At 36.0% G+C, this 12,627-nt stretch overlaps 1 protein-coding gene across 1 annotated transcript in view; it reads right to left on the minus strand.

Annotated features, from left to right (window-relative positions):
- Window positions 1–9,226: 9,226 nt before the first annotated feature.
- The window catches only part of znhit6 (zinc finger HIT-type containing 6), a 34,473-nt gene continuing 31,072 nt past the window's right edge, over window positions 9,227–12,627 (minus strand). Inside the window, exon 10 of the mRNA XM_028443837.1 lies at window positions 9,227–9,764. Within this exon, the coding sequence (XP_028299638.1) occupies window positions 9,466–9,764 (299 nt within the window). The 3' untranslated portion in view covers window positions 9,227–9,465. The remainder of the gene's footprint in view (window positions 9,765–12,627) is intronic.

Below are 12,627 nucleotides of genomic sequence, written 5' to 3' on the forward strand. Positions count from 1 at the left end.
CGCATTCCTTTGTTATCATGGCAGTAATATTTTTTTGAGTATAATGCTAAGAAATGTCTCGGCCTCCTCTTCTTTCCACAGGTAACACGACACATTTTTTCGGAAACAAGTTATTTGCGGAAAAAGGGTTTCCATAGCGCCTTCTGAGAGCCGGTTCTCAGTAATCCAATTCCTAGGAATCGTTTGTTTGCTTGCTTGCTTGTCAATTCCGCTTATCGGTTGCTCTTACGTCGCAAATACGTGACGACGTCACACGCAAGCAGCGTGTTGTTTAAACCAAAGACTGGTGGCTTCGTATTTAGGAGTTATTGATGATTTGTGTAGTTTTTTGGCGGCGTTTGAAGCCTGTTTGAAGCAGCCAGGATGGGAGGGAGGCAGGTGGTGCACTTGATGAGCAGTCCCCCCGGAGAAACATCTTTCCATAAAAAAATGTTCCGGTGACGGTTTCATGTCGATTCTGTCCATTTTTATGTTCAACTGTGAATTCCATTTTCATAGGTTGATTCTGTGATTCCGTTAACGTAGATTTTACAGGGCCCTACATAGTCCAAAGAGTGGATCAACAAGTCCAACTGTATAGAAGCCTTCCTTCCAGCCCAACCAAAGACAGCGCCACCCTGTGGTGGTGGATGAAGAGAAACACATTACCAATGGGTCAGCTTTAGCTGAGAAATATCTCTGTGTCCAAGAATCCTCGACTAGTTTTTAGCAGTATTAGAGTGTTTCTTTTCAAAATTCAGGTTTTTATTGCACTATTTAGATTCTGCGCATTTCCAAGGGTAATGGAAACGCAGTGCCACAGTGTTGTTTTTCGGTTATAAAGGAACTGAAAATCACATTTTTGATGTTTAGCATCGTATTACTTTCATCAAGTCCTAAGAAAAAGTGATGTACGGAAGCGGATTAGTGTTAATTTTGATGGAGAAAATAATTGTGGGCATATCATGAATAAAGTCAAAATGTCAAGATTAAAGTTGAAATTTGGAAAATGAACTCAAAACACAATATTGTTATAAAAGTTGAAGGTCTGCTAATGAAGTTAAATCTACGGAAGCTGATGAGGCCAAATTAAGATTTTAATCTTAACATTTTACTTTATTCTTGACTTGCCCAAAATAATTTTCTCTTTCAAAATTGCCCCTAATCCCCTAAGTTCTATTATCTATATCACTATTCTATATCTGTTGAAGTTTAATGTTTTTAACCGTATATTTTGCAAGGATACATATAACAGTGCGGTTTTAATATTATTCCTAATTTACAGTTAATTCCAATAAATTCTTCCCATGAAAAGTTTCTATCTTGAGATATTCCAAAAATTCCCAAGTTTAAGTTCCCATGGAAATACAATACAATACAAAGATCAACATACGGTGATGCGTGTTGACTTTTAAATAGTACAACTAACCAGAACTGAAGTAAATCTTTGCCTCTGTTGAATTGCCTGAATGAAAAAGGGAGAAATGTGTATTTGAAATGAATTACTTAATTATAAAAGACTCAAATGAAGCTCTTTCACTCACAGATTCTTCAAAACGATCACTGACATTAAATATACGTTTTAGTGGTTACTATGCAGTTCTTTGCTTCAAACGTTAAAGCAGTCTTTTGCTATTTCTCTAATAGATCAAGTGACAAAGAGTGAGTATTTCTCAAGACTCGTGTCTCTCCCATACTGGGAAACTGACGCCTGGTTTCCACTTTTGGGAAGAAATAGACTTGAAAGGCTTCAGTCGTTTTACCGCTACCCGTTCTCCCTTCGAGACACTTTCTGATTGCTTTTGCATCTTGTGATCTGTGTCCTGGGCTCAGGCCGTAGTACCACAGAGAGGCGGCTAATGAGTGGCAACTCTGACTCAAGGCGTCTGACACGACAATGCCTTCTGGTCTCAACCATCAAAAACGTGTAATTTAGGTAAATACGTGTTTCAGAAGACATAAATGTAAGGGAAAAGATGCTCACACTGACACAACGGCAGTGTGCTAACGCTAAGCTAACTGGATAATGAGGAGGCAATGTTGTTATTCCACATCAGGATGTAGATTTTATAACTATTCAAAAATGTTCAGCAAAGCAAAATTAAGAATCTAACCAACTCGTGTCACAAAATGCATGATTTTTTATTTATTATTTCATACTTATCCCTTTATACCAGACATGGGCAACCAGCAGCTCGGGGGCCACATGTGGCCCTCAGTTTAATTTTGTGAGGGCTCAAAAAACAAAAAATATTTTTTACATCAAATACATGTTATTATTAATGAACATTATTGTGTATATTTGATATACAAAAGATGACTACAAAAATATTTTTTAAATGATAGGAACATGAAAAAAACACAAAATGACTTCATACACACAAGTTGACAATAAAAACACACAAATTGACAATAAAAACACACAAACTGACAATAAAAAAACACAAAATGACAACATTGCTCACACATTTAACCATTTCAGCGTCATAAGAAGCAGATTGCCATCGAGGACACCGAAGATGTATTATCAAAACTAAAGTAGGTTACAAACATGATCACTTACCTTTTCAATAAACACAACTAACCTCAGCTGCAACTTTTTGTTGTTTATTCCTCTTTTTATCATTTTTTAATATATTTTTTCTCATTTGGTGTTTTCGGACTCATTTTGTGTATTTTGTATGTTTTTTTTTTTTGCTGTTTTGTGTGTTTTTTGGAGATATTTTTCTGAATTTATTTCGGGGCCAGTTGCCTTAGCCTTGATTGGAGCCTATCATATCTCATTTTGGTTAATGGGAACAAACTAGTGTACCATTCAAAAGTATGCTTCTTTTTCCATTGGATTCTCTTTAAAACTTTGTCAGAAAAATAAAAACAAAAACAAAATATAGCCGAAAGCGGCAATAAACGGCCCTCGCCTTTGCCGCACCGCCTTTTCCTGTGCCGCCTTTGCAGCGCCTCTTTGCCGCGCCACTTTTCCGCGCCGCCTTCGCCGCACCACCTTTGCCATGCTGCCTTCACCAAATTGCACCGCTGCCTCAAGTTCATACAAAGACATAATATAACACTGAATTTTATACTTTCAATGCATTATTATTGATTTGTTTTGACAAAAATGTACTATTGAGATATAAACTTAGACATATTTATGATTTTTGTTGTTGTACTAACACATCCAAGAACTTAAAAATATATATAACAGTTGTCTTTGAAGAGTTTCAAACTCGTCCAGGCTGAAGTAAATTGCATCCCAGCAGAAATGAGCTGTTTTATAGAAACTATGGCCATCTTTTGCCCTGCAGAGCTGTCAGAAACATTTAAACTCCTTCGAATGCCAACAAATGCGTTTGTACACTGAGCATCACTGGATGTGCTCTAGTCCGCATACTATCTATCAGTGGCTCTGCATACTGTCTATCAGTGAGCCAACAACTACCAACGAGGCCTGAAACGTGGAGAGTTACTATTGAAATGCTGCACAGCTGCCAAACGCCACGCTCCGTCATGCCTTTATTGACTTTGAAATAGTTGAACTACTTCACACAGAGAAGCATCTGGGACACTGAGTCTCATTCCAACAGTCACACATTACCACAAGACATGACCAGACACAGAAAGTTCACCTCCACAGAGAGTACAGCCAAGAGGAGGATCAAATGTGTCAGATAAGAAACACTTTATTAAAGCAAAGGGAAATGGCACCAACAGCGTATATATTAAAGAACAGCAGAACAAAATGTATCTGCATTCCTGAACAATCAAGTAAATATGTATTGTGCTTATTCTCGGGGCAATTACTCATTTATTCGTGGCTCTCTAGCCTCAGGAGATGACAAAACTTATTCAGAGCCAAGATAGCTCAAGAATAGATGAACCGACAGATGGAAGATGGATATCACTACAGTGTCGTACGTTATAAAAGTACATAAAACTAGAGCAGTCAGAAAGCGCAAACCTCTGCCAACCGCCAAATATGATCTTTTCCAGACATTGCCAGGTATCTGGGTCAGTGATGCTGATCATGGTTCCATGATTATTCACACTTTAAAGGTGTGGAATAATTTGCCATCCCCATTAATAACCATACAGTAGGTCAAAATGTTTGGACACTTCCATTTTTTTTTTTTTTTTTAAATCTCGATGAAAAGTGCAATCCGGATGAAACTCAGTCAAAGTTCATAGAGAAATATGAATTTTTGAAATCTCACCAGTGATGGGAAATAACGATTTTTCAATCTTTGAAACTGATCCAGAATCAGTGTATCTGATCTGGACCTCCTCCAAAATGTAATGGACTCTTCTATGGCGTAATGTTCGTGTTTTATGTAATCCTGCTGACAAACAAACAAATAAATAAACACCAGAGAGCATATGACATCCTTAGCGGACGTAGAAAAGTTTTATACATAGAGGCTGATAATACGCTGTCATTATTATGACATGATACTTGTCGGTAGCATGAATAAGGTGTCAATAAGTGTTGTTTGTTACCCTAACCCCACTAGATGTCCCATCTAACCCCAAAAATGCAAACAAAGCTCCAAAAGTGTCATAATTTAACAAACAACACTTAATGACAGCCTTCATGACACCTTATTCAGGTATCATAATAATGATGTAACCTTTATTCATCACCGTAGTGAAATTCTCCTTTGCATTTTTACCCATTTTCCTCGTGGAGTAGCAGTAATGACAGCGTAATGTATAACACTTCAAGTAAACTGTAACTACATTTTCTATCCTCATTAATAACCATACATTATAAAATGTATGGGCAATACCCTTTAATCTGGATGAAATGCACAATCAGGATCCAATCTGGATGAAATAAAAACGAGTCAAAATTCACAAAGATCGGTAAGTTACAGACATACACATTTCCAAAATTGTATGGACTCTTCCATTGCGCAAGACAGGAATGGGCAACTTTATCACAGCGGGGTCCACAAAACTGTGATTGTATCTGGTCTGAGAGTCACATGATCAACATTCATGTCAGCATTTAAAATAGGCAGTGGCTATCCGTGTGGTTGCCGTATCAATATACCGACATTCTATCCGTACGCAGCGCCCCTATTTGGCCAGTTTAGGTCACGTGATAGGTCAGTCATTGGTCAGTTTAGGTTACGTAACAAACAATAACCCTAACCCTAAACCTAAAAATTGTTGCGATATAGGATTATCACCTAATCCTAATCCTAAAACGCTACATATTTGTACTTCGGTAACTGTACCAATAGCACTGGGGGTTGTCCGTACGGCAACCGTACAATTAGACACTTTCTTTAAAATAATAACCAATCTGAGCATTAATACAATGAGGAAAAACAAGTTTTATCTTTATTTTGTTTTGATGTTTTGTCAGTTTTTAGTCATTTTGTGTTTTTGTTAATGTTTTGTGTTGCTGGTGTAACTTTGCGTGTTTTTCTGTCTTTTTTGTTGTTTTCTGTATTTGTCATTTTGTGTGTATTTGGAGATATTCTGTAACGTGTTGTTGTTTTGTGTGTTTTTGTATTGTCATTTTGTTTGTTAAAGTGGTTATTGTGGCTGTCTTTGTTGTCATTTTATGCTTTATGAGTCATTTTGGGTATTTTTTGTAATTTTCTGTGGTTTTCTATAGGAATCCATCCTAATCTCCTTGTATTACTCATACAGGTGATGAGTCTGGAAGTGATCACCAGGCGTTAGCGGGGCGGGACAAATACGCGCAGAGTAACCAATCAAACGATGAGCGGACCTGACGACAATGGCGCGACAAGTGTAGTTCTTCTTCTCTAAATGGAGCCAGCAGACAAAAACAACATGTACGGCACAGACTTATGGTTTAAAAGCCTCTTCTTGTTGTAGTTTCAACAATATATCCAGGTCTTTTAAAACGGTGCAGAGCAGAGTTCTGAACGTCTTCTCTGTGTCGGCGGCCATCTTTGTTTTGATACACCTTGGCGCAGAGGATGTGATGTTTTTTCCTGTTCGGTTCTTATTGGCTCGATCTTCTCTGAATTGAGGAAGTGAGTGGAAATGGCGGAATTACCACACCCACTTTCTTACAACAAGTAAGGAAGTGGGTGTGGCTTGGCCAGCCTAGGTTTGTGTGTTCTTTGTGAATATGTGTACTTTCTGCATTACACATTTTATATTGAATTACAATATTTGGGGATTTGCTTTCCGGGGCACAAATAATTAGACGGAAGGCCACATGTGGTCCCCGGGCCGCCAGTTGCCCATGTCTGACGTAAGGTCTTTTAACGTTTAGAATTGTGTCAAAATCTGTTCAAGTAATTTTGACATGATCTTCCTAACAAACAAATAAATCAACGCCGGTGAAAATATGACCTCCTTGGTGTAGGTAGAGAAATAATCATAATAACACAAAGGCATGTGAGAAAAGTTCAAATTCAAACTCTTTTCTGATTCTTTCTGGGGTTTCTCTGAGTGCTCATGAGCTCAGCATCAACCACTTACTGTGCCACGTGAACATCTGTGACTGAGGTCTCCACAAGCAGTACCTGCTTTTCCATTCTCTACATTAAGCCACCACAGCACAGCATTAAAAAGAGCTCCGCATGCAGCTTTTTCTATCAAACATGTCTTTACCACCAAAGACCAAATAAAATCCCTTTGCTTTTAAAGGCTACTTTGTTCAATGGGTGGCATTCATTTAAATTGTTATAACAGCAAAAGGCTAAAAACAGATTAGAATGGCTTTTACCAGCAGAGAAAGAACCAAAAACAAAGCTTTGGTGCGGTTGCATTGAGTAACTTTATAGAGACACACAATTAAGAGACCCACTAAAGTCAAATGAATGTTAATATAACACAGGCAAAGTCACGACAAACGAGAATCCAGATGTGCAGAGGTTCGCGATTCATACTTAATTTTTATTCTGTTCCTTCACGGACTGTGTTTCTGTTGTTATGTAACCAGATCTTTAAATGAACTAAACGATCAGCTATGAGCGCCTGCTGAGAGGCTGTTTTAAAGTGACAAACTATTGCAGGTGCAGGGTCTTCAAGCCATTGTTTATGGATGGAAAAAGCAACAAAAGCAACAGTTTAGCTGATACCCACGCAACACAAAGGTCCATGGAAAATAACAGCTTAACAAGGAGGGGGGGGGGGGGGGGGGGGGGGGGTCATACTCGCTTTAGTTCAGGGGCCAAATATGGACAAGTTGATCTGAAGTCAGCCGCAGATTTTAGGCAAAAAAACGAGGAATTTCAACATTAATGTGTCATAGTTTGCACTTCCACGGTATAAATGATGCACAGTCATGGTCCATGGATGGAAGTATTGACACTCCTGGAATTTATCCAGAAAATACACACTTTCTCCCAGAAATAGTTGCAATTACAAATATATTGGTATACTTAGCTTATATATTTCTATAAGCTTTCTTGCTTCAGCTTCCTCCTTTTGAGCTTTCATTATCGTCTAATGATGTATCTTGTGTTTTTGTAAAAATGATGTGAATGTGATTTGCTCAAATGAACTAAAATAAACTAAACTAAGCTATACCCATGTTTACTTCATGCATGTGATGCTCATTTAAACTCACATGTGGCAAATAACAGGTGCTTTTTATTCATTGTAACTGGCTTCAGGTGTGATTTCTGTATTGTCAGCACTTGTTACTTAATAACAAAATAACTCTGAAACTCTGAAAACACAAAGAAAAAACGAAAACAAACAAAATTAAAGAAAAATCTGCAAAACTACCTGTACAACAAAATCCCTTATTCTTCCCTGTATTAATGCTGATTGGGCATTATTTTATTTTGTTATTGCAATTAAATAAATGAATTTATGGACATTATTTTAAATGCTGACATGAATGTTGATAATGTGACCCTCGGATCAAACAATTACACTTTCATTATTTTACATCCTGAGAAACAAGGCTGGCGACGCTTGCAATAATTATGGAGGATTATTAGGTTGACAAACGTATAAAAACAAGTTAACCAAAAATAAAAAATTAAGATGGTTCAGCTTCATTTAACAAACAAATTATGCTAGGGTTAAAGTTGTGCAACAACAAAAGGATGCAGACGTCATCAAAGGGCGGACATCATAGACATTGGCATTAAACACACACAGAGCCAGTTATTACTGGGCCTGAGTTGTTGGATTAAAGCCGTGGAGAGTCAGAACAGAACAAGTGCTACATGTCTCAGGACAATAATACAAACATCTGTCAACGAGAATGAATAATAAGCCTGATTTTTACACTCGAGCAGCAAAGAACAAAAGTTTAATTAAAAGCTGCAGTTCTAGACTTGTTTTCCCCAAAGCTTTTTATTGGACATGTTAACATTAAAGGGCTCAGTGTTCAGTGTCAGCATGAAACGTGGGTTTCAAAAAACTTTATTTCTCACAAGCAAACTGCCTGCTTCAGCATTTAAATAGTGTATAATTGGTAATTTATTGTTATTAAAATAAAATGATCATATTGTAACAGTCAGTGAGGATCTTCACTGTACTGTCCTCAAACCATAATGGTCATTCTCTAAAAAGCAGACCTGAAAAGTGACATTAAAATGTAAGATGGACATAATGTAAAATACTTTGTGAATACACTATTTACGATGTTGTTGCATTTAGAATTAATATGAAAACTGGTGTCATGGTCCCTTTAAAGCAATAAAGTTCAACTCCACTTACTCTGAAGAGTAGAAGTGCATAGTCAAAAATCTTTCTTTTAAATATAATCAATACTTTTTAATATAATAGGTAATTAAAAAAAACTATATGAAAAAGAAACATCTATATCTATATATAGATATTTGTTTAAAAAAGATCATTGTCTTTGATCTTTATCAAAGATCTTTATTGTCATTGATCTATTTGTCTTTGATCTTTATAAAATTAATGAATTACTTAATAACATTTATTTTAATTAAATAAAATACAAAATAATAAAACATTTTATTAAAAAAGACCATTGTCTTGAATCTTTATCAAAGACAATGGCCCAGAATGGCCAAAGCAGGCATAAAAAAGGTGCAAAATAAAAACTAATTTCCCCTTTTAAACTTAATCAATAGTGAAAAAAAAAAAACATTTTATTTGATTACATAAAAAACAAAATAAAGCGTTTGATTAAATAAAATTTGAAAAATACTATTGTCTTTGAATAAATAAATATATATATATATATATATATATATAAAAAAAAAAACATAATCTGGTCCAAAATGGCCAAAGCAGGCATAAAAAGGTGCTAAAATAAAAACAAATACTTTTTTCATTTAATTTAATCAAATATTTTATTTTAATTGAGAATAAGCAGTTAGAAGTGATTCGGTAAACAAAAGCTTATAAAACAAACAAACAAGACATTGAACATGACGCAGCAGTTTGGTCTCTGAAGTGATGGAAAGCCTCGGCACTCATGTCTTATCGAGGTGGTTTCCATCCGTCTGTCTGTCAGCGTCCACACACTGAGGAATAAACAGGAAGTCTTAAACTCATTCCAGCCTCATCTCGTTATGTGGAGGCTGAAATGTTTTTCTCGCTGCCACTCTGCCCGTTGTTATCGGCTTTAACTTCATCCTTAATCGCTTTCATGTGGTCGGCATCGTCATTCTCCTCACCACATGTTTTGTTTTCCACAGCACTTGGACGTCCATCATCATCATCATCACTCTCTGTGATCTCTCCTTCCTCACGCTCATCCTCTTCTCCTTCTATCTTTGCTTTTTTCTGCTGTGGTGGTGCAATGATAGGAGAGGAGCCCAAGTCCTTTTCTGGCTTCTTTTGCTCGTCTCTTTTGGTCGAACCAAGTGCTGAAACAATACGAGCACATTTCCATTTAGCATACAGTACCTAATGTCTTTAAAAACCTCCTGATGTCATGATTCAGCGTTTTTACTGAGAGAGGAAGTGACACTACATTGTGACGTTATGCATTTGGCTCCATGTTGGTTTCCAGAATGAAGCCTCATGCTAAGCAATTAGTTATGTGATAAAGACGAGCGGACGTGTGTGTAGACAAAACAAAACATTAAATAAATAAAAACACAAAAACATACAGAATGACTCCAAAAACACAAAATGAGTCCCAGGAATCACAGAAAACATTCCAAAATAAACAAAAATACAAAAAAAAACCACCCTAAAAAACACAAAATGAGTCAAAAGACACACAAAACGGCAACTAAAATACACAAAATAACAAACAAAATATATAAAACTATGAATTATTGACTACAAAAATGTACAAAATGACTCCCAAGAATCACAGAAAACGACTTTAAAAACATAACAAAATAAACAAAACACAAAATTTGAGAAAAAAAACTACAAAATTACTACAACAATACACAAAGCGACCCTAAAGAAACACATAAAACACTAAAAACACAAAACGGCAACCAGAAGTACAGAAAATTACTCTGAAAACACAAAAAAATTGAATTCGAAAATGACTCCCACGAATCAGTAAACACGACTTTAAAAACATCCCAACACAAACAAAACACATGAGTAAATATTACAAAAAGACTACAAAACAAAACAAAAATACAAAAAAAAAAACAACCCCAAAGATACACACAAAATGACTCCAAAAACACACAAAATGGCAACAAAAATACAATCCGAAAACACAAAAAAAAACCCTAAAACAAAGAAAATCAGAGAAAAATCTGCAAAACCATAACAAAAACTCTTTGTTCTTTCCTGTATTAATGCTGACTGCATATTATTCCAAACACTGACATGAATATTGAAAATGTGACCCTTTGATCAAACAATTACATTTTTCATAATTTTATATACTATGAGGAAAGAAGCTTGCAATAATGATGAAGGATTGACAAATGTATAAATAGTTCAGTAAAAATAAAAAAAAATACGACGACTATCATCAGTTAATGTCTTTAAAAATCTCCTGATGTCATGATTCAGAGTTTTTACTGAGAGAGGAAGCGACACTACATTGTGACGTTATGGATTTGGCTCCATGTTGGTTTACAGAACGAGGCCTCATGCTAAGCAATTAGTTACGTAATAGTGAAGAACGGACATGTGTGTAGAAAGAAAAAAAAACAACCTTCAAATAAATAAGAAAAACTGTGGCTTATGCAACCATAGTAAACACGACCACCTCAGGGCCCACATGATTATTAAACAATTAGAAACGCGTGTCTTTGTTAAAATACCCGAGACTGGAGCTTTTCTCTAAACACGTCACTTTAAATCATATTGTAAGTTGGTGTGATTACATCTAGCCTTTAGCGGTACACTCATGCACTTTCCCAGCAAAACACTTGGCTCTCAGACAGTTGGTTTACTGGATGTTCCTCAGAAATGGAATACAGAGCTTTCAGATATCTGCTACTGCTCCAACTTTAAAAGTCTTGTGCTATACTTTGAGGATTTAGCTTATGAATTTTTTATACGAGAAAACGCAAACACGTATACGTTATTTACGCACACCAAAAAAACTTTTCCTCTCGAAGTCTTTATAATTACCTCCTGTCAACTGTTTAAATGGCGCAACCATGGTTACACACATCGCCTGTATGCTCCTGTTAATACAATCATACAACCAGTGGAGGGAAATCCTTATTTCATAAATGGCATTTTGTTCAATGTAACCATGTTGTTGTTTTCTAAAAGCTTTTAATGTAGTTATTTATTTGAAATGTGAAACTTTTAGAAGTCATTGGTTAAAATGTGTGCAGTGGTTCCCATATGTCAATTTAATTTAACATTATGGACAAATCAAAGGCTAATGTTGGACCAGACAAAGGAAAGGGTTTAGATGAGCATGGTGACACAAATAAACAATACGTAACATAAACTAAGGGGCACGTGTGATATAACAAAAAGAATTTAAGGAGTACACGGGACAAAAAAGGTTGGAAAACACTGCTCTGTAAGGCAGTGAGGCATTATGGGTAAATACTGTTGTAACAACAGTGTACAAATCTGAAAGTCTGGAATATAAAACTAACAATGGTAAAGTTTGTTCCTCATTTGTTATTATTTTGTAATTATAATACACCCGTGGGAGGGGCTATGGTTTTAAAGGAGCACATCTGAACCCTGGTAGGGCAGTGAACGCAACACTGGCTCTCTTTAGCTGAAATGAACCCCAACTTCAGACTAAATCTTCAGTAAAAGTAGATTATGGAAGGACTGGGCTGTTTATTTAATATATTTAGGATTTCTTTTGTAAATGTATTCTACACTGTGGGCGGCCAGCAAATAGAAATATGCATTATTGCAGTATGAAGTCAACCAAGCCATTTTCATTCGATTTTTATTGTTTTTAATACAAATTCTCAATAAAACCTCTAACAGGGAACCTTTTGAAACATTTTTAGATTCAAACTCTGGATTTTGTATGTCAAATTATGACATTTGGTTGTTATATTTACAACCAGCAAACTACTGATTATGTGTCTGAATATAATAGTAACTATTCTATTTAATAGCGTGTTTAGTCCATTGAAGGAACCCTCACGATGCCATTGGCTCACACTGATGACCTATTAGTGTGAGGTGCTAAAATAAACCACATTTACACTCAGTGGAGCTGAGTTGATTAATTACAAGCTCAGAACACTTGAAGGATTTTCATCTGTCAACAACCTTCCACAACTATTTTTTTGAAATGCAGAACAAAGATAATCAATATTT

This window comes from Gouania willdenowi, chromosome 4 (genome assembly GCF_900634775.1).
Source record: "Gouania willdenowi chromosome 4, fGouWil2.1, whole genome shotgun sequence".
NCBI classification, from domain to species: Eukaryota; Metazoa; Chordata; class Actinopteri; order Blenniiformes; family Gobiesocidae; genus Gouania; species Gouania willdenowi.